The 23,823-nt window shown below is 42.6% G+C and overlaps 2 protein-coding genes across 4 annotated transcripts in view; one reads left to right on the forward strand and one right to left on the reverse strand.

Moving 5' to 3' along the window:
• Positions 1–19,647, forward strand: part of c24h16orf89 (chromosome 24 C16orf89 homolog) — a 146,378-nt gene extending 126,731 nt beyond the window's left edge. The window contains exon 8 of the mRNA XM_068055668.1: positions 19,608–19,647. Coding sequence (XP_067911769.1) covers positions 19,608–19,636 — 29 coding nt within the window. The 3' untranslated portion in view covers positions 19,637–19,647. The remainder of the gene's footprint in view (positions 1–19,607) is intronic.
• Positions 1–23,823, reverse strand: part of ift70 (intraflagellar transport 70) — a 250,943-nt gene that overhangs the window by 41,895 nt on the left and 185,225 nt on the right. For 2 of the 3 annotated variants that reach the window (XM_068055662.1, XM_068055664.1), the window contains exons 15-16: positions 20,559–20,588; positions 12,048–12,119 (exon numbers count right to left, since the gene is read on the reverse strand). In XM_068055662.1, coding sequence (XP_067911763.1) covers positions 12,048–12,119; positions 20,559–20,588 — 102 coding nt within the window. The remainder of the gene's footprint in view (positions 1–12,047; positions 12,120–20,558; positions 20,589–23,823) is intronic. The other variant, XM_068055663.1, reaches the window with a different exon arrangement.

Genomic DNA, 23,823 nt, shown 5'->3' on the forward strand with positions numbered 1-23,823 from the left:
CCTTTGTACAACCTTACCCTTCTGCCTTTCTGCCTTTAGATATCCAAGAACTGCAACCAGGCCAGTGGTGTAACAGCAAGAAGACAGTGATGAAGAAGAAACACCATTACCCGATCTCATACTCTCAGCCACCAGCTCAGATATTTATACTGCGCATAACTTAGAGGATAACGTAGTGAACAAAGAACAAAGAACAGTACAGCACAGGAACAGGCCATTCGGCCCTCCAAGCCTGCGCCGATCTTGATGCCTGCGGAAACTTACATCTTCTGCACTTCCAGGGCCCATATCCCTCTATTCCCTTCCTATTCATATATTTGTCAAGATGTCTCTGAAACGTCGCTATTGTATCTGCTTCCACCACCTCCCCTGGCAGCAAGTTCCAGGCACTCACCACCCTCTCTGTAAAAAACTTGCCTCGCACATCCCCTCGAAACTTTGCCCCTCGCACCTTAAACCTATGTCCCCTAGTAACTGACTCTTCCACCCTGCGAAAAAGCTTCTGACTATCCACTCTGTCCATGCCGCTCATAACTTTGTAAACCTCTATCATGTCGCCCCTCCACCTCCGTCATTCCAGTGAAAACAATCCAAGTTTTTCCAACCTCTCCTCATAGCTAATGCCCTCCAGACCAGGCAACATCCTGGTAAACCTCCTCTGTACCCTCTCCAAAGCCTCCATGTCCTTCTGGTGGTGTGGCGACCAGAATTGCATGCAATATTCTAAGTGTGGCCTAACTAAGGTTCTGTACAGCTGCAACATGACTTGCCAATTTTTATACTCTATGCCCCGACCGATGAAGGCAAGCATGCCGTATGCCTTCTTGACTACCTTATCCACCTGCGTTGCCACTTTCAGTGACCTGTGGACCTGTACGCCCAGATCTCTTTGCCTGTCAATACTCCTAAGGGTTCTGCCATTTACTGTATACCTCCCACCTGCATTAGACCTTCCAAAATGTATTACCTCACATTTGTCCGGAAAAACTCCATCTGCCATTTCTCCGCTCAAGTCTCCAACCGATCTATATCCTGCTGTATCCTCTTTTTTTAGAACATTACAGCGCAGTACAGGCCCTTCGGCCCTCGATGTTGCGCCGACCTGTGAAACCATCTGACCTACACTATTCCATTTTCATCCATATGTTTATCCAATGACCACTTAAATGCCCTTAAAGTTGGCGAGTCTACTACTGTTGCAGGCAGGGCGTTCCACGCCCCTACTACTCTCTGAGTAAAGAAACTACCTCTGACATCTGTCCTATATCTATCACCCCTCAACTTAAAGCTATGTCCCCTCGTGTTTGCCATCACCATCCGAGGAAAAAGACTCTCACTATCCACCCTATCCAACCCTCTGATTATCTTATATGTCTCTATTAAGTCACCTCTCCTCCTCCTTCTCTCCAACGAAAACAACCTCAAGTCCCTCAGCCTTTCCTCGTAAGACCTTCCCTCCATACCAGGCAACATCCTAGTAAATCTCCTCTGCACCCTTTCCATAGCTTCCACATCCTTCCTATAATGCGGTGACCAGAACTGCACGCAATCTGACAATCCTCATCATTATCCGCAACTCCACCAACCTTTGTGTCGTCCGCAAACTTACTAATCAGACCAGCTACATTTTCCTCCAAATCATTTATATATACTACAAACAGCAAAGGTCCCAGCACTGATCCCTGCGGAACACCACTAGTCACAGCCCTCCATTCAGAAAAACAGTGGCAGGATCTATATGTGATGAGACACCGGGCATGAGTGGCCTGCATCTAGGAAAGGGGGAAAAAGGATAGGGCAGATACCAGCTCACCATAGGGCGAGATTGTGCATTAAGGGCAGAACTTAAGGGCAGAACTTAAGGGCACCCCCACCCCAGAGACAGGCTCGGAGGTGGAATCCTCAATTGCGATGCAAGGCAGGGGGCAGAGGGCCCGTCACCTTCCCATTGCATTGCAATTAATTCGGGGGCAGCAAAGCCCAAAGACTGCCTTCCTTCCCATATAACAATTGAGTCCCAAAGTGGCCAATTAATAGCCACTTAGGGCATCTTCCTGCTGCCACTGGAATTAAGCCAGCGGTGGGGGGGCTGGGGAGTGAGGTTGCCCACCTGCAAACTTGGGGTAGGGGGGAACCTCCTCCATGAGCAATCTGTGGCCCACGCAGGGCCACAGCGGCAAAGGCCTCCCCTCCGTTAACGTCTCTCCCTCCCATCCCATTTCCAGGGACTGCTGGACTGGCCCTGGCACCCCGCCTCACTTACCTTTAGTCTGGATCTCCAGTGCTAGGCCTGCTCCCAGGCCTGGTGCAGTACCGGCAGTGGCCTCGTTCATGGCCCAGGCGATGGTGCGCAGGTCAGCGGTCATCTGTGAGATCTGGCTCTCCATGGGGATCGCCAACTTCTCAATAGAGGAAGCCATGCACTCACATGCCTGAGACATGGCAGCACTCATGGCATGAATGGATTCCTCCGTTGTCTGCTCATGGCTGTGCATGGCCTCTGGCAGCTCCGCCAGCTGCTGCCTTATCTCTCTCTGCAACTCCAGCATGCCCTGTGCTGTTGACTCCAGAGGCTCGTCATTGGGGTAGGGGGGAGCCTCCTCCATGAGCAATCTGTGGCCCAGTGGTGGCGTAGTGGTATTGTCACTGATAACTAATAACCCAGAGACCAGGGTATTGCTCTGGGGACATGGGTTCAAATCCCACCACAGCAGAAGGTCGAATTTGAATTCAATTAATAAATCTGGAATTAAAAAGCTAGTCTAATGATGGCCATGAAACCATTGTCGATTGTTGAAAAAACCCATCTGGTTCACTAATGTCCTTTAGGGAAGGAAATCTGCTGTCCTTACCTGGTCTGGCCTACATGTGACTCCAGACCCACAGCAATGTGGTTGACTCTTAAATTCCCTCTAAAATGGCCCAGAAAGCCACTCAGTTGTACCTAACCGCTACGAAGTCAATAAAAAGGAATGAAACCGGACGGACCACCCGGCCTCGACCTTGGCACCGGAAACGACAATGGTAAACCCAGCCCTTTCGACCCTGCAAAGCCCTCCTAACTAACATCTGGGGGCTTGTGTCAAAGTTGGGAGAGCTGTCCCACAGACTAGTCAAGCAACTAGTCCCATACTCACAGAATCATACCTTACAGACAATGTCCCAGACACTGCCATCACCATCCCCGGGTATGTCCTGTCCCACCGGCACGACAGACCCAGCAGAGGTGGTGGCACAGTGGTATACAGTAGGGAGGGAGTTACCCTGGAAGTCCTCAACATCGACTCTGGACCCCATAAAGTCTCATGGCATCAGGCCAAACATGGACAAGAAAACCTCCTGCTGATTACCACCTACCCACCTCCCTCAGCTGATGAGTCAGTACTCCAGAGCAGCAGGACAGCAGATGAAATAACTGAGGGGGAACTAGTGAATAAGGCCAGTAAGACTGAGAGGAAGAGCAGGCAGGGAGATGTTGCTGAGCACAGTAGGACTGGTGGTCTGAAGTGCATTTGTTTCAATGCGAGAAGTATAACAGGTAAGGCAGATGAGCTTGGATTAGTACTTGGAACTATGATATTGTTGCAATTGCAGAGACTTGGTTGAGGGAAGGACAGGATTGGCAGCTAAACGTTCCGGAATTTAAATGCTTCAGACAGGATAGAGAGGGATGTAAAAGGAGTGGGTGAGTTACATTACTGGTTAAGGACAATATCACAGCTGTACTGTGGGAGGACACCTCGGAGGGATCATGCAGCGAGGCAATAGGAAGCTCAGGAATAGGAAGGGTGCAGTCACAATGTTGGGGGTTTACTATAGGCCTCCCACCAGCCAGCGGGAGACAGAGGAGCGGATATGTAGACAAATGTTGGAAAGATGTAAAAGCAACAGGGTCGTTGTGGTGGGTGATTTTAACTTCCCCTACATTGACTGGGACTCACATAGTGCTAGGGGCTTGGATGGGGCAGAATTTAGAAGGAGCATCCAGGAGGGCTTCTTGAAACAATATGGTGATAGTCCAACTAGGGAAGGGGCCGTGGTATTGGGGAATGAGCCCGGCCAGGTGGTCAAAGTTTCAGTAGGGGAGCATTTCGGGAACAATGACCATAATTCCGTAAGTTTTAAGGTACGCGTGGATAAGGATAAGCGTAGTCCTCGGGTGAAGGTGCTAAATTGGGGGAAGGCTAATTATAACAATATTAGGCAGGAACTGCAGAATTTAGATTGGGGGCGGCTGTTTGAGGGTAAATCAACATCTGACATGTGGGAGTCCTTCAAACGTCAGTTGATTAGAATCCAGGACCAGCATGTTCCTGTGAGGATGAAGGATAAGTTTGGCAAGTTTCGGGAACCTTGGATAACGCAGGATATTGTGAGCCGAGTCAAAAACAAAAAGAAAACATTCGTAAGGGCTGGAAGGCTGGGAACAGACAAAGCCCTTGAGGAATATAAAGAAAGTAGGAAGGAACTTAAGCAAGGAGTCAGGAGGGCTAAAAGGGTTAATGAAAAGTCATTGGAAAACAAGATTAAGGAGAATCCCAAGGCTTTTTATACGTACATTAGGAGCAAGAGGAAAGGGTTGACCCACTCAAGGACAGAGGAGGGAATCTATGCATGGAGCCAGAGGAAATGGGCGAGGTACTAAATATTTTGCATCAGTATTCACCAAAGAGAAGGACTTGGTGGATGATGAGTCTAGGGAAGGGAGTGTAGATAGTCTGGGTCATGTCGATATCAAAAAGGAGGTGTTGGGCGTCTTGAAAAACATTAAGGTAGATAAGTCCCCAGGGCCTGATGGGATCTACCCCAGAATACTGAAAGAGGCAAGAGAGGAAATTGCTGGGGCCTTGACAGAAATCTTTGTATTCTCATTGGCTACAGGTGAGGTCCCAGAGAACTGGAGAATAGCCAATGTTGTTCCTTTGTTTAAGAAGGATAGCAAGGATAATCCAGGAAATTACAGGCGGGTGAGCTGTAGGTCAGTGGTAGGGAAATTATTGGAGAGGATTCTTTGGGACAGGATTTACTCCCATTGGAAGCAAATGGACTTATTAGCGAAAGGCAGCATGGTTTTGTGAAGGGGAGGTCGCGTCTCACTAACTTGATCAGGTTTTTTGAGGAAGTGACGAAGATGATTGATGAAGGAAGGGCAGTGGATGTTGTCTACATGGACTTCCGTAAAGCCTTTGACAAGATACAAAAGGTGAAGTCACATGGGATCAGATGTGAGCTGGCACGATGGATACAGACTGGCTCAGTCATAGAAGACAGAGGGTAGCAGTGGAAGGGTGCTTTTCTGAATGGAGGGCTGTGGGTAGTGGTGTTCTGCAGGAATCAGTGCTGGGACCCTTGCTGTTTGTCGTATATATAAATGATTTGGAGGAAAATGTAGCTGGTCTGATTAGTAAGTTTGCGGACGACACAAAGGTTGGTGGAGTTGCGGATAGTGATGAGGATTGTCAGAGGATACAGCAGGATATAGATCGGTTGGAGACTTGGGCGGAGAAATGGCAGATGGAGTTTAATCCGGACAAATGTGAGGTAATGCATTTTGGAAGGTCTAATACAGGTGGGAAGTATACAGTTAATGGCAGAACCCTTAGGAGTATTTACAGGCAGAGAGATCTGGACATTCAGGTCCACAGATCACTGAAAGTGGCAACGCAGGTGGATAAGGTAGTCAAGAAGGCATACAGCATGCTTGCCTTCATCGGTCGTGGCATAGAGTACAAAAATTGGCAAGTCATGTTGCAGCTGTACAGAACCTTAGTTAGGCCACACTTGGAATATTGTGTACAATTCTGGTCACCACACTGCCAGAAGGATGTGGAGGCTTTGGAGAGGGTACAGAAGAGGTTTTCCAGGATGTTGCCTGGTCTGGAGGGTATTAGCTATGAGGAGAGGTTGGACAAACTCGGATTGTTTTCACTGGAATGACGGAGGTGGAGGGGCGACATGATAGAGGTTTACAAAGTTATGAGTGGCATGGGCAGAGTGGATCGTCAGAAGCTTTTTCCCAGGGTGCAAGTGTCAGTTACTAGGGGACATAGGTTTAAGGTGTGAGGGGCAAAGTTTAGAGGGGATGTGCGAGGCAAATTTTTTACACAGAGGGTGGTGAGTGCCTGGAACTTGCTGCCAGGGGAGGTGGTGGAAGCTTGTACGATAGCGAAGTTTAAGAGGCATCTCGACAAATACATGAACAGGATGGGAATAGAGGGATGCAGACCCCCGAAGTGCAGAAGGTTTTAGATTAGACAGGCATCATGATCGGTGCAGGCTTGGTGGGCCGAATGGCCTATTCCTGTGCTGTACTGTTCTGTGTTCTTTGTTCCTCCATGTCGAACAGCACTTGGAGGAAGCACTGAGGGTGGCAAGGGCACAGAATGTACTCTGGATGGGGGACTTCAATGGCTCGGTAGCACCAAACTGACCGAGCTGGCCGAGTCCTAAAGGACATATCTGCTAGACTGGGTACGTGGCAGGTGGTGAGGGAACCAACAAGAGGGGAAAACAGAAATAAAAACTAGAAAGGTTGGAAATACTCAGCAGATCTGGCAGCATCTGTGGAGAGAGTAGCAGAGTTAACGTTTCACGTCAGTGACCCTTCTTCAGAACTGGCAAATATTAGAAATGTAAAAGGTTATAAGCAAGTAAAGCGGGGGTGGGGCAGAAGATAACAAAGGAGGTGTAGATAGGACATCACAGAATAGCAGACAAGAAGGTCGTGGAACAAAGGAAAACAATATGTTAATGCTGTGTTGAAAGACAAAGCATTCGTACAGAGGGGAAAACATACTTGACCTCGTCCTCACCAATCTGCCTGCCGCAGATGCAGTTGTCCATGACAGTATTGGTGGGAGTGGATACAAAGTCCCACCTTCACATTGAGGATACCCTCCTTCGTGTTGTGTGGCACTACCACCATGCTAAATGGGATAGATTTCGAACAGATATAGCAAAGCAAAACTGGGCATCCATGAGGCGCTGTGGGCCTTCAGCAGCAGCAGAATTGTGCTCAACCACAATCTGTAACCTCATGGCCCGGCATATCCCCCACTCTACCATTACCATCAAGCCAGGAGACCAACCCTCGTTCAATGAAGAGTGCAGGAGGACATACCAGAAGCAGCACCAGGCATACCTCAAAAGGAGGTGTCAACCTGGTGAAGCTACAACACAGGACTATCTGCGTGCCAAACTGCATAAGCAGCATGCAATAGACAGAGCTAAACGATCCCATAACCAACGGATCAGATCTAAGCACTGCAATCAAAGAACAAAGAACAGTACAGCACAGGAACAGGCCATTCGGCCCTCCAAGTCTGCACCGATCTTGATGCCTGTCGAAACTAAAACCTTCTGCACTTCCGGGGTCCGTATCCACATCCAGCCATGAATGGTGGTGGACAATTAAACAACTAACTGGAGGAGGTGGCTCCACAAATATCCCCATCCTCAATAATGGGGGAGCCCAGCACATCAGTGCGAAAAATAAGGCTGAAGCATTTGCAACAATCTTCAGCCAGAAGTGCTGAGTTGATGATCCATCTCAGCCTCCTCCTGAGGTCCCCAGCATCACAGATGCCAGACTTCAGCCAATTCGACTCACTCCGCGTGACATCAAGAAACGACTGAAGGCACTGGATACTGCAAAGGCTATGGGACCTGACAATATTCCGGCAATAGTTCTGAAGACCTGTGCTCCAGAACTTGCCACGCCCATAGCCAAGCTGTTCCAGTACAGCTACAACACTGGCATCTACCCTGCTGTGTAGAAAATTGCCCAGGTATGTCCTGTACACAGAAAGCAGGACAAGTCCAACCCGGCCAATTATCGCCCCATCAGCCTACTCTCAATCATCAGTAAAGTGATGGAAGGTGTCATCAACAGTGCCATCAAGTGGCACTTGCTTAGCAATAACCTGCTCAGTGACGTTCAGTTTGGGTTCCGCCAGGGCCACTCAGCTCCAGACCTGATTACAGTCTTGGTTCAAACATGGGCAAAAGAGCTGAACTCAAGAGGTGAGGTGAGAGTGACTGCCCTTGACATCAAGGCAGCATTTGACCAAGTATAGCACCAAGGAGCCCTAGCAAAACTGAGGTCAATGGGAATCAGGGGGAAAACCCTCCGCTGGTTGGAGTCATACCTAGCGCAAGGGAAGATGGTTGTGGTTGTTGGAGGTCAATCATCTGAGCTCCAGGACATCACTGCAGGAGTTCCTCAGGGTTAGGTCCTCGGTCCAACCACCTTCAGCTGTTTCATCAATGACCTTCTTTGAATCATAAGGTCAGAAGTGGGGATGTTCGCTGATGATTGCACAATGTTCAGCACCATTCGTGACTCCTCAGATACTGAAGCAGTCCATGTAGAAATGCAGCAAGACTTGGACAATATCCAGGCTTGGGCTGATAAGTGGCAACTAACATTCGTGCCACACAAGTGCCAGGCAATAACCATCTCCAACAAGAGAGGATCTAACCATCTCCCCTTGACATTCAATGGCATAACCATCGCTGAATCTCCCACTATCAACATCCTAGGGGCTACCATTGACCAGAAACTGAACTGGAGTAGCCATATTAATACCATGGCTACAACAGCAGGTCAGAGGCTAGGAATCCTGCGGCGAGTAACTCACCTCCTGACTCCCCAAAGCCTGTCCAACATCTACAAGGCACAAGTCAGGAGTGTGATGGAATACTCTCCACTTGCCTGGATGGGTGCAGCTCCAACAACACTCAAGAAGCTCGACACCATCCAGGACAAAGCAGCCCACTTGATTGGCACCCTATCTACAAACATTCACTCCCTCCACCACCGACGCACAGTGGCAGCCGTGTGTACCATCTGCAAGATGCACTGCAGCAATGCACCAAGGCTCCTTAGACAGCACCTTCCAAACCCGCGACCTCTACCAACTATAAGGACAAGGGCAGCAAATGCATGGGAACACCACCACCTGCAAGTTCCCCTCCAAGTCACACACCATCCTGACTTGGAACTATATCGCCATTCCTTCACTGTCTCTGGGTCAAAATCCTGGAACTACCTTCCTAACAGCACTGTGGGTGTACCTACCCCACATGGACTGCAACGGTTCAAGAAGGCAGCTCACCACCACCTTCTCAAGGGCAATTAGGGATGGGCAATAAATGCTGGCCTTGCCAGTGACGCTCACATCCCATGAATGAATAAAAAAAAAATTAGTTTTGGGCTCAGCATGGGCCTGGCCACCCACAGTCCTTGGCTGTCTCAGCCTTAGCCAGCTGCTTGGGTGCATGTGGCACTCTCAGCAGCTTGTGATCCTGATTCTAAAGCTGAGTGGAAACCCACCACTTGTTTGATCAGGTAGGAGGATCACTTGCCATTGCTGGAGAAGAGGACCTTCCACCTTTCTCTTGCAGCAGGGAACAGAATCTCCAGGGAGGCATTGCTAAACTGTGGAACCTCCCTGTGTCTTGCCTCTGCTTTCCTGCAGTTTCCTTTAGAGCGAGGTGGGGGGCGGAGGGGTCGAGAAGTCACTCCAGCACCAGTCTCAGCAGCAAACAACAAATGACTCAAAGGCAGCAATGCAATCCGGAGTCATCTGATGCCGCATGCATTCGGCGCCTTGATTCCCGCCCCCATCGTGTAATTGGCTGGGCGCTGTGCCTCCATTATGATAATCCGCCATCTGCCACGTGATTGCGGTGGGCCGGCCACACACGCGATGAGCGGCGATGGCGCCCACTTACAGGTCCACCACCGGAAGTCACGTTGCGAACACTAGATCCAGCCCGAGTTTTTCTGCAGAGGACTCAGATGAGTATGTCGATGGGACAGGCTACAGAAGGAGGCTGAGGGGTATGCACAATGAAAGCCTTGGTGCATTGGCAGGCCTGCCAGAAAGCCAGCATACAATGTCAAGGCGCTGAGCTTGGAGCCCATTCTTTCCAGCATGGAACTGGTGGCTAACTCCATTAGCACACTTGCGGATCCAACCCTGATGTAGTGTCCGATGTCTCAGCTTCTGCTGTAAAACAAGCAAATGCCGCCTAATGTCTGGAAGCTCAGACTTTTGCCATGCAAGGTCAGCTTGCTGCCATGGAAGCTCACACTAATAACATTATAACTGCGGATACCAATGTTAAAAGGGGTTTGCAAGGTGCCACAGCCAGCCAGCAATCTGTGATTCAGCAAGATTACTGAGGCACTGAGGAGTAGAAGTGTCTTTGTGGAACATGAACATAGCTTTTATCCTCCCACCACTGTCACTCTGCCAGTTCCCTTGCTGTTCCCTGCCAGCCAGCCCAGACTGTTCGAAGTCATCATTAAAGGCTATTTACAGTCACCCCACTGAAAGTCTGCAGCTTTCCACCAGTCATGCTGCAGCTACTGGAGCAGTACTGTGTATGAGCACTAGAATAGGCAAAGGCACATGCAAGGGAATGTACAAGGGTGAGTTGTTGACGTTTGTTTGCATCCTGGCATGCTTTGATTTATAAAATTGGTTTGGAACGTTTATTTTATGGTGTCTTTTATTTTTGCATTGTGTCCAAGCAGATACTGTGATGATCAATTGCAGAGGGAAGGTAAGGTGTGGGTCTTTTGGAAAATGGGGAATTGGGGCTGTTTACTGGGATTGCAATTGGACGAGTTGTTCACAGACAGCCCAGACAGAAAGGGGTTGTCTAGGTTGCTTCCTCCATTCCTCTATCTCCTCCTTGAACCTGTGATCGCTACCATATAGAAGAACAAGGGCAGCAGATGCATGGGAACACCACCACCTGCAAGTTCCCCTCCAAGCCACACACCATCCTGACTTGGAACTATATCGCTGTTCCTTCACCAAATTCCTGGAACTCCTTCCCTAACAGTACTGTTGGTGTACCTACCCCATATGGACTGCAGTGATTCAAGAAGGCAGCTCAGAAGAGCAATTAGTGATGAGTAATAAATGCTGGCCTTGCTCATATCCCATGGAAGAAAGAATGAATGACTAAATAAATAAACAAACAAACCCCACACAAGATGGTAAGGACTGTGCCTCATGATGGTGAGACTGTGCAGTATACAGCAAACCACCATAAGCCTTGACACCTGCTCTGCCAAGTACTGCAGGGCTCCTCCACAGCAGTAGAAGCGTTGATTCTGCATGCCAATGGTTTTGATTGCATGCATGCAGAGTTTATGGATAGATTTGAGAAATAGAAAAGGATTTAAGACTGTAGTGGGAGTTTTGTAGTGGTAGTGGTAGCAGCTGTGAAGTGACATTTTGTATAAATTCAGTGATTAGACACGCATGTAGCAATGGCAGAGTGGTTTTAATGGGAGATTTCTGACACAATGTTTCAGAACCAACAAGGGGGTATACTATTTAGATTTGGTAATGAGTAATAAGCCAGATTTAAATAATAGCCCCACAGTGTGTGAACATTTATCCAATAGCGATCATAATATGAATGAGTTCAAAATAGTGTTTGAAAGTGAAAAACACAAAACAGCTACTAAGATTCTACGTTAGGTAAGGCTGACATCAATGGGATGAGACAGAGACTGTCCACGGTAAACTGGGCAAATCAGTTAATGGGTAAAATGACAGATGATTAATGAGGTGTTCAAAAAAGATTTTTAACATGATAAAGCATCAGATTATACCCTTAAGGGGCAAGAGCTCTACTTGCCAAAAAGAACAGCCATGGATGACTAAAGAGGTAGAGACAACATAAAACTAAAAATAAAAGCATATAAAAAGTAACAAAAAAGGAATAGATCCTGACAAGTAGGAAACATACAAAGAACAGCAAAGAGTGATAAAACAGAGTAAGAGTTACAAAAGGGAGTATGAAAAGAAACTTGCAAAGGATATCAAAATTGACATAAAACATTTTTACATGAGTGGCATGCTGCCTTCGAGCTAGAGACCGGAAGGGTGAGTAGAGGTCAAATTTAAACACAAAATGACTGAAGTTAAGACATATCCATACAAAACAAATTAGTTAATAAAATACAAATGTGATCTACTGTATTCTTATATAGGTCACCTGTAGATAGATGTTTCACTCACCTCTTCGTTTTGACTGGTCATAATATAGGAAACGCATAGATTAGCAAGGACAATGGCACTCACGTTTAAGATCTGGAAACAAAGTAAAATGATTATGAACGTTTGTCTACATAAAAGTAACACTACATTAAAAATGTAAAGGGTGTAAAATTATATGCACCAAGTCTGGATCTCAAAATCAAAGCAAGCAAAGTGACAACTACAGTGCACACAATATTTAACCACACATTCAATAGCATGGGCAATTTAAGCATTTTAAGTAGTACAATCAAATTTAAGTATGTGTAAGCATATCAGCATATTCTGAGCAAAGATGCGATATATGTAAATTGTTACCAAGTCACAATTCATTTGTGACACAAGTTCAAATCTGTTATTGTAGTAAAGTCTACTACATATAAGTAAGGTTAATGAAGTGAGTTCTAACAGCACTAGTTTAGTTGAGGGCAGCATATTCTATTTTACTGACCAAAATATCTACCGAATCATGAGAAAGTGTAAATCTTCTGCCACCCGCTTCAGAATATATCAAAAGCTAACTTGTCTAAAGGGGAAAAAAAATTTTCTTAGTTGATGAAGCAGTAGGACATGGAGTGAAATGATAAACTATGAGTCCAGAAAACATAAAGTGAGGAAAAATGTCAGAAAATAATTGAGTGAACTAAATCATTTGTGTCATTTTAAATCATGTTATTGGTCTTGTGTGAATAATTTCTAATTTGCATTTCATAAATTAAATAATCCATTATCCTGACATTTATAGATCCATTCTGCAAATTAAATAATCTTAGAAAATGGTGTAGTTGCTATGTGCCATTAAGTATAGCAGGGAAGGGGCAGAGTTGCAGGAGATGAGTCTTGACATTAATATATTATGGTTCAGTGGTGCTGAACATTCTAGGCTGAGAAGTGAGCAGAAAATAGCGTCTATTTAGCAGGCCACAAAATGGGGCAGGTGGAGAGAAATACATCGTTATCTTTAATTTAACCACTATAAAGAAAAAAAACAAGATATGATGGTGAATTATTTTGATATAAACACTCATATCAAATATATCCTAATAAGGTAATTAAACAGCCTTAATCTCCAGTGAAATACAATGACATTAATAAATTTGCAGAATGGGCATATAATTGGCAAATTAATTTCAACATTGAAAAGCGTGAAGTGTAACATTTGTGTTGGAAGTACAAGGAGGCCACATACAGCTTGGATCAAGTCTAAATGGAGTAAGGGACAAAGGGATCTAGGTATACAGTCACACAAATCACTAAAAGTAGTGGCACAGGTTAATAAGGCCACAAAGAAAGCACTAAGGTTAATTTCCAGAGGGATAGAATTGAAGAGCAGAGAAGTTATGTTAAACTTGTATAGAACTTTAGTTAAAACATACTTGCAGTCCTGTGCACAGTTTTGGGCTCCATAATATAAAAAGGATACTGTGGCAAGAGTTGCAGGAAGTCTGAGTCTAGATGTTAATATATCATGAAACATTTTGGTCGGAAGTTCATGGAGAGACAATATAGAATAAAGGGTACAATTCTAAAGGGGGTGCAGGAGCAGAATTACCTAGGTGTATATGTGCATAAGTCATTGAAGATGACAGGACTGGTTGAGAGAGTGGTTAATAAAGCATAGAGTATCCTGGGCTTTATTAATAGGGGCATAGAGTACAAGAGCAAGGAAGTTATGTTGAACTTTAAAGACACTAGCTCAGCCTCAGCTGGAGTATTGTGTCCAGTTCTGGGCGCCGCACTTTAGGAAAGGCATGAGGGCATTGGAGAGAGTACAGAAAAGATTCACAAGAATTGTTCCAGGGATGAGGAGTTTCAGTTATGAAGATAGATTGGAAAAGTTAGGACTGTTTTCCTTGAAGAGAAGGCTGAGAGGTGATTTGATAGAGGTATTCAAAATCATGAGGGGTGTGAACAGAGAAGATAGAGAGAAACTGTTCCCACTCTTGAAAGGATCGAGAATGAGAGGGCACAGATTTAAAGTATTTGGTAAGAGAAGCAAAAGTGACATGAGGAAAAACGTTTTCACGCAGCAAGTAGTTAAGGTCTGGAATGCGCTGCCTGAGAACGTGGTGGAGGCAGGTTCAATTGAAGTATTCAAAATGGAATTAGACAGTTATATAAAAAGAAAACATGTGCAGGGTTATGGGGAGAAGGCAGGGGAATGGAACTGAGGGAATTGCTTTTTCGGAGAGCTGGTGTGGACACAATGGGCTGAATGGCCTCTTTCTGCACTGTATCGATTCTGTAATTCTGTGAAGATACAAAAAAGGTTTAGAAGGATAATATTAGGGGAGACAGTGGTGCTGTGGTAATGTCACTGAATTAGTAATCCAGAGGCCCAGACCAATGTCCTGGGGACACGGGTTCAAGTCCCACCACAGCAGCAGGTGGAATTTAAATTCAATTAATAAAAATCCTGAAAGCCAGTCTCAGTAATGGTGCCATGAAACTACCATTGATTGTCATAAAAACCCATCTGGTTTGCTAATGCTCTTTATGGAAGGAAATCTGCTGTCCTGACCTTGTCTGGTCTACAAGTGAGCTGTCAAGGATAATTAGGAACGGGCAACAAATGCTGGTCTTTCTAACGATTCCTGCACCCTATGTGAGAATAAAAAAAACCTAGAACTGAAACGATATACTTATCAGGAAAGCCTAAGCAGGTTAGGTCTCTTTTCTCTACAAAAGAGAAGGTTGTGGGATGACTGCAGAGAGGTCTTTAAAATTATTAAAATAACAACTTAGAGAAGATATTTCCACTTGTGGGGCAGACCAAAACTAAGGCCATAAAATGTTCACCAACAAATTCAATAAGGAGGACCTTCTTTAGTCAAAGAGAGGTGTGAATGTGAAACTCAGTACCACATGGAGAAGTTAAGGTGAATAGCATAGATGCATTTGAAGGGAAACCAGAGAGGCATATGAGGAAGAAAGGAATAGAAGGATATCCTAACAGGGACAGCTGAAATTGGTGGGAGAAGGCTCGTGTGGAGCATACATGCAGGCACATACCAGTTGAGATGAATGGCCTGTTGTGTTCTATAGATTCTATGTAATTCCATAGGAACAATATTGGGAGTATTATGGGTATGGGTTTGCTAATTTACTTCCTACGGATTATGGATTATGTTTTATTGTAGTTTGCTAATTTTCTGTATCTTAAAATTGGAACATATAATTCTTTAGAAATGACTATTGAGGCAAAAATTATAACTTAAAAAGGGAATTTAGTAAGCACTTGAAAGGAATATAAAAGGATGCAGGAAACTGGGATTAGACTAGATTGCTCCTGGTGAGGAGTCAGCACTGGTGTAATGGCAATGAGTTCAATGGCCTTTTTCAGTACTGTGGTTTATTTGATTATATCTGGAGATTGCAAACTGAATAGTATTAACAGTTTGATCAAACAAAGAAAACACAAGTTTCAGTGATAGTAAGCAGTTGATTTTAAGATCACAAACATTTTTTTAAATGAAAGAATAAAGAGAGCTATATTTCAGTATTTAGAAGATAATCTAAGTGAACTTCAACTAAGACATCATATTTAAATACTATTTCCTGCAGCTAAACTGAGATGAAGGTTTTAAAAATTTTCTTTCAATGCTTTACAACTGCCAACAGTAACTTCACTGATTTTATTAAGAACATTCCACTGTCCCTTACAAGCTAAATGATGGAAGATTAGCACTCGATCGTTACTGTAAATTGGTAGTTTAACTGTTAAGACAGCATTGCTGTTCCTTTCAGTTGTGTAGCAAATACTATGAAACTTTCAAATGCTTTAACTAGTTAATTACAAGCAAGACAAAGAAAGAATCATCATTTTATTGGATGTATAAGGATGAAGGATGTCTCACATCAGACAGTTATAGCCTTTGATTATCACAGAGATTTAACTGCATGGTCAGTCTGTGGGCTAACAGAACCACAGCTAGAAATAAGCAGGTATCTATCATTTAAATTGGCTCTGAAAACTATTACATTGATCTGTTCTCTGATGCGCGCTTGTCCTTTTACAGTGCAGGTAACAAAAGTTTTGCTTACAAGATCGATCCAGATAAGGAAGGCCATTCTTCGCTCACTTGTTCAGAAGGACACTGCACTTCCCATCACAACAATTTCTCAAGTGATTCTTTTGTTTTTGCTCCCATTACCACATGCAGATATCCACTCCTTGGGAGAGAAATCTGACTGGTAATGGCCCAGAGTAGTTTTATAGAGTCAGGAGCAGCGCTCTTCTGGCTCCACAAAAATACAACTGAAAAAATGTTGTAGGTGTTTTTTGACTGGCTACCAGTGGTCCTTTTCAGAACTGCTGATTAGGCTGCCCAACATCGAGTACAAGCAGCCGGAATTTGTGCAGTCTAGCTCTGCCCATTTGTACCTGAATTTTACACTGGGGCACCAAAACCAGTGTAGGACCCGGATTTGCATAGTGAAGCAGCCTTATGCCTCTTTAAGGCAAGTGAGCTGCTTGGGCATCAACAAGTCCATCAAGGGTCTATATAATTGCAGCAAGACTTCTTTACTTCTATACTCAAAGCCCCTTGCGATGAAGGCCAACTTACCATTTGCCTTCCTAATTGCTTGATGCACCTGCATGCTAGCTTTTAGTAACTCAATAACAAGGACAACCAGATCCCTTTGGACATCAATACTTCCCAATCTCTCATTATTTAAGAAATAGTCTGTCTTTCTGTTTTTTCTACCAAAGTGGATAACTTCACATTTATTCACATTATATTCCATCTAACATGTGTTCGCCCAATCACTTAGCCTGTCCAAGTCCCCTTGAAGCCTCTTCGCATCCTCCTCACAACTTAACATTTCCACCTAGTTTTGTGTTGTTAGCAAATTTGGAAATATTACATTTGGTCCCCAAATCCAAATCATTTGTATGGATTGTGAACAGCTGTGGCCCCAACACTGATCCATGCGGTACCCATCCTGAGAATGGCATCTCCAAAGGCATCTGGATCTTTCAGCTTCACCACTGCTGCTTCAATATCACTCATGAAGTAACTTAGGTTGTCCCTTTTTAAAATTGCTACATGCAATAATATTGCACTTGCTTTTGTGTAGCTATAGCGGAAACGATCAATAAAACTGCATACAACCTCTCATGCTTCATTTGATATTGGGCATGGAAAGTTAAGTTTTGTAAAATCAACATCAATTACTGGACACAAGATGGTGATGTCATATGAACGTACATACGAATTAGGAGCAGGAGCAGGTCACTCGGCCCCTTGAGCCTGCTCCGCCATTCAACTGCTGATCTGATTGTAACCTCAACTCCGCATTCCTGCCTACCCCCAATAACCTTCCACCTCCTTGCTTATAAAGAATCTATCTACCCCTGCCTTAAAAATATTCAAAGACTCTGCTTGCACCGCCTTTTGAGGAAGAGAGTTCCAAAGACTCACGACCCTATGAGAGAAAAAAAATTCTCCTCATCTCTGTCTTAAATGGATGACCCCTTATTTTTAAACAGTGACCCCTAGTTCAAGATTCTCCCACAAGAGGAAACATCCTTTCCACATCCACCTTGTCAAGACCCCTCAGGATCTTATGTGTTTCAATCAAGTGGCCTCTTACTCTTCTAAACTCCACTGGATATAAGCCTGTCCAACCTTTCCTCATAAGAAAACCTGCCCATTCCAGGTATTAGTCTAGTGAACCTTCTCTGAACTGCTTCTAATGCATTTACATCCTTCCTTAAATAAGGAAACCAATACTGTACATAGTACTCCAGATGTGCTCTCACTAATGCCCTGTATAACTGAAGCATAACCTCCCCACTTTTGTATTCAATTCCCCTCACAATAAATGATAACGTTCTATTAGCTTTCCTAATTACTTGATGTACCTGCAGACTAACCTTTTGTGATTCATGCACTAGGACACCAAGATCCCTCTGCATCTCAGAGCTCTGCAATCTCTCACCATTTAGATAATATGCTTCTTTTTTATTCTTCCTGCCAAAATGGACAATTTCACATTTTCCCACATTATACTCCATTTGCCAGATCTTTTCCCACTCACTTAACCTATCTATATCCTTTTGTAGCCTCCTTATGTCCTCCTCACAACTTACTTTCCTACCTATCTTTGTGTCGTAAGTAAATTTAGCAACCAGACCTTTCATCCAAACCATTTATATAAATTGTAAAAAGTTGAGGTTCCAGCACTGATCTCTGTGGCACACCACTCATTACATCTTGCCAACCAGAAAATGACCCATTTATGCCTACTCTGTTTCCTGTTAGCTAGCTTCTATCCATGCCAATATGTTACTCCCTATACAATGAGCTTTTATTTTCTGCAATAAACTTTGATGTGGCACCTTATTAAATGCCTTCTGGAAATCTAAGGACAGTTCCCCTTCACAAAACTCCAATAAATTGGTTAAAATGATACCCCTTTCACAGAAACCTGTTGACTCTGCCTGATCACCATGAATTTTTCTAACTGCTCTGCTATAATGTCTTTAATAATAGCTTCTAATATTTTCCCTATGACAGATGTTAAGCTAACTGACCTGTACTTTCCTGCTTTCTGTCTCCCTCCCTTTTTGAATAAAGGAGTTACATTGGCTATTTTCCAATCTAATGGAACCTTCCCCGAATCTAGAGAATTTTGGAAAATTAATACTCCACAAGTTTTATATTGCCTATCCAAACATCATATATCTTTAGACTATTTTCCTATTTATCCAGAATATAGTAACTATAATGTTTTCAAATGTATTTTTGTGAAAATAAAGAAACAGCCCTTCATGTTTCGGTGGAGTTTTACTATATTGTATAGTTGTTTCCTAAATGTTTGAATATTAACTTTCTCAATTTGTCTAACAATTTCCTCTTTTGCAACTGTTGTCACATTTAAAGCTGACTAGAAATTGATTTTAATGTTTTGTCACAGCCATTTTCCAAATAATCTGAGTATTTTGCAACATTTTTAAATTTTAAATTTTACATCTGGTGACATTTTAAAGATTATAGTACATTTTAGTGCAATAATCTTGACCAAAACAGAATAATCACGGAAATAATAAGGAAAGGTCTAATTCTGTAATAATGGCTGCATTTGTTATGTTTTACTCATAGACTTGGCAAGAGAATGACAATTTAGCTCAAACCTATGATTTAAAGGCCAATCAACACTTTATAGTTCCCCTAACTCGTTGTTTTCATAATTTAAACTTTTATATGCAACTCCCCATTATCATCACCTGTCCCGACAGTTCCCAAAATAGATACTTATGCCAGTTTTAAAACAATGCGATAAAAGAAAATAATATGTAGAAGTACAGTAGGTCACTTTACAATAAAAAATGATTTGATTTAGAAGATTCACTATAGAAGTCTTGAGATAGAATATTGCAACTTCATAGGTTATATATTACAATAAAGACGTAACAAGAACACTTTTTAATACTAAACAACACTTCACAGATTTAAATCATGCTCTGTTAAATCATACTGTCGGTTGTTTAAAAAAAAATTCCCATTGTTGATTACTCAGATTTTTCTCTTGCAGGGACATCGTTGGATGTTACACTGGCCTAATGATGGCAGACATGGGGGAAAGATGATGTTACACTGACCCAACTACAGCACACACAAGGGAATAGTGATGTTACATTGACCTGACTACAGTAGACATGGGGAAAGATGATGTTACACTGAACTGACTACAGTTGGCGCAGGAGAAAGGTGATGTTACACTGGCCTAATGATGGCAGACACAGGGGAAAGATGATGTTACACTGACCCGACTACAGTAGACATGGGGAAAGATGATGACTACAGTACACACAGGAGAAAGGTGATGTTATACTGCCCTGACTACAGTACACACAGGAGAAAGGTGAAGTTACACTGACCGAACGACAGTAGATATGGGAAAAGATGATGTTACACTGACCCAACTACAGTAAACACAGGAGAAAGGTGACGTTACACTGATCTGACTACAGTAAACACAGGAGAAAGGTGACGTTACACTGATCTGACTGCAGTAGACACAGGAGAAAGGTAACGTTACACTGATCTGACTACAGTAAACACAGGAGAAAGGTAACGTTACACTGATCTGACTACAGTAAACACAGGAGAAAGGTGACGTTACACTGATCTGACTACAGTAAACACAGGAGAAAGGTAACGTTACACTGATCTGACTGCAGTAGACACAGGAGAAAGGTGATATTACACTGACCCAACTAGAGTAGTCACTGGAGAAAGGTGATGTTACACTGACCTGACTACAGTCGTCGCAGGTGAGAAGTTACCAGATAAGGCAATACATCCTTTGTTTACTTAAGCAGATAACAATACATATTTAATGCTTTATGCTCTTCATGTATTAATGTTAATGGTAACTCACAGAAATATATCTACCATCTGCCCACTGTAGCAGTTACTTAATAACATATTTTTAATTTTGGCACAATTCTAAAAAATCTGATTAGAATGGACTCTAAATTACCTGCAATTTTGCCATGTTCAAGTACAAATCCTGATGGAATATAGATGCAATATTTTAAGAACAATCTCCCTTAAAATGTAACAACTAGAAATTATATTTTACCAAAATTAATTATTTTTACAAAATTTAAAGAAACATTTATAATAATTTCTCTTTTGGAACAATGTTCTACAATAATTGTATCTTCTTAAGCAATCATTTGAATAACTTTACTTCCCAATTTTCCTGTATCCTAACAGTGGATATACTTTTTCTAATGAAGAGTATTAATAATTTGGCTCCCTGTAGAATCTAGTGCATGAGTTAACAGCTTTTTAAAGGTATTATAGCTGACAATGTTGCAAGGGATGACATATATTTGTGTAGGCAATCTCTTGGTGCTGGCGTACTCAGCTGCCTGGCATCACCTACATGGTAGTTGGAATACAGGGCCTTTAACTTTGCTATTTCTGGTCAGAAATTGCACTGTTGGGAGAAAGATGGGCAGGTTGAAATAAAAAAAGCAAGTAATTACTACAAAACCAAAGGCACTAGATAGGAATAGGGCAGGTTGTAAAAAAAATGAGTGATCTGGCAACCAAGAGGTATAAAGAGAAACTGATACACAGAATTGTAGATCAACAATTGCATACTTTTGAAAAAGAAGATTGCAACATGGCAGAATAAATATATACTATTTAAAAAACCAACACTGCTTCAAGTTTCAGAATACTCCAGGTAAGATAAGAAGCTAAAACAAATTTAGATTCGAGAACAGGACATGAGGGCTATAGGTATAATAAAAATTAAGAAACAATGCAAGAAAAGGGCAGATTAAGAAAGGGATAGGAAAGTAATAAGGGAGTACAAGGATTGAATTTAAAAAGAATAAAGTATTTTCCAAACATATTAGTAAAAGGACAATTGCCAAATTTGAGGTAGGACCTGGGGGGAGAAGGTGGTGAGTGACTTGAGGATGAGCAGAAATTGGCAGCAATACTTAATTACTTTGATTCGATGCATACAGAAGAAACAAATGCTGGGGAGGAGATAAATTCTAAATTGTCTAAAGATATGTGAGATATAATAAATCAAAAGGAAAGTGTTAGCAAAGTTAATTAGTTAAAGGAGGCTAAAGTGCCAGGACCTGAAGAGGATACATAAATTCATAGAACCTGATAGCACAGGCAGCCATTTGGCCCATCAGGCCTGTGCTGGCTCTTTGAAAGAGCTAAACTTTCTGTTCTTTCCCTATAGCCCTGCAATTTTCTTCCCTTCAAATATTCATCCTGTTCTCTTTTGAAGATTACCAGTGTATCTGCTTCCCTTTCAGGCAGTGCATTCCAGTTTATAATAACTATCCACAAAATAACAATTCTCATCTCACCTCTGTCTCTTTTACCAATTACCATAAATCTGTGACCTCTGGTTACTGATCCTTCAGCCAGTAGAAATAGCTTCTCTTTATGAACTCTAGCAAAACCCTTTGTGATTTTGAACGTCTCTATTAACCCTTATCTTCTCTGCTGTAAAGTCAACAATCCCAGTTTCTCCAGTCTCTTCACATAATTGAAGTCCCTCATCCCTGTCACTGTTCTAGTTAATCTCTTCTGCTCCCTCTCTAAGGTGACATCCTTTCTATAGTATGATGCCCAAAATCTGAGGATGCAGAAAGAAATGGGGGAAGAAATAGCATAGACCATAAAAATGATACTTCAGGGTTCGAGATGCTAATTGTATGTCAATTGTGTTTAATTAAATGCAGGTGGAGGGCATTAATTGAGGTTTCCCTTAAGAAGATATAAAGAGACATTGAAACTGTGGTGTGGTTGAGCTAGGAGGTGCATGCTTGTAAAGTCTCACTCTGTAAATAAATGTGAGACTGTACTTCACCAACTGGCTTTCGAGTTTAACAATACAAACAGTGGTTGTGTGCTAGAAAACTGCGGCCAGGAAAAAATTGGTATCTATTTAAAAATTAAATTCCTAAATATCTGGATGAAAAGGAAATAGAAGCAGGCAACACAGATTTCAGTTTGGGCTTCATACCACAGGAAGGATGTTAAGACAGTAAGAGTGGACAATGCAGATTCATGAAGCTGCTACTTAAGTTTGAGGAAGTTCAAATATGAAGAGAGACTTGAAAAATTGGTACTGCTTTAGTGACAACGTAAGATTATGAGGGGGTTTGACAGAGATGTTTAAAATTAATAAGGGGTGGGATGGAGTGAATTAAAACTGCCTGTTCCCAGTGATTGAGAGGTCTATAATGTAAAGGTACAGCTACAAAATTAAATGTGAGAGATTTAGGAAAGAGAGCAGGAGAAACAATTTTACACAAGGGGTTGTGAGGCTATAGAATGTACTACCAGAGTTACTGATTGAAACAGAGACCCATGTTAACATTTAAGAATAAGTGGTTGACAGAAAAAGGAATAAAATATGGGAACAGAGCGAGCATATGGGATCAGGACCATGTAGAGAATAAACATCAACAAGGATTGGTTGTGTCTAACAGCCTGTTTCTGTCTTGTAATTTCTACCTAATTCAATGCATTTGTACGTAAATGTACATCAAAAAACCTTGTTCTCAATCAATTTTATGTAGCATCCTAAAATGCATATTTTGATGTCCCCTGTTTATAACATTTTATTTTTGCTTTTTCATAAGGCTCTATTGTTGCCTCTCAGTTTATATATAAGAAATACTAGAGGGCTTGCTCACTCAGTTTCAGTGAACCCATGTTGAACCATTTTGTGGTTGGAATAACATTCAGAATGCAAACTCCTTTTCAGTGTTTGAGACCACTAATTCTTAGCCATTGTCCTATTGTATAGATTTGGACATTCTGACAATTTTAATCATCTTTTTATTCCAAAGATAGAATTACCAATATTTTTAAGAGTACTGCACACATTTTAATTAAAACATTTGTTCTGTAGAATCTATGAAATTCTGTGAAGTTGGGAAAGCTCGATGAACTGTGGAGTATTTTGCACAGCTTTTAGGAGATTTAGATGAAATTCATCAGTCTCTCTGACTGTAGAATGTCATGGATTCCATATAAAAAATGCACTACTTGAAAGAAAGGGCAGCCTATTAGTCTGTGAATGAAATCAGAGGTAAACTGTTAGCGAGACCGCATTTTCCAATTCAATGCTTGTATAAATTGTACATTATGTATCCAATAAAAACTGGTACATATAGTTCTAACTTAATGGATAGACAAAAATCACCAAATGGAAACATTTCAGTGATAATCAGTCTTCTGTCAATTTAAATTAT

The sequence above is a fragment of the Heterodontus francisci genome, chromosome 24 (assembly GCF_036365525.1).
Source record: "Heterodontus francisci isolate sHetFra1 chromosome 24, sHetFra1.hap1, whole genome shotgun sequence".
NCBI classification, from domain to species: Eukaryota; Metazoa; Chordata; class Chondrichthyes; order Heterodontiformes; family Heterodontidae; genus Heterodontus; species Heterodontus francisci.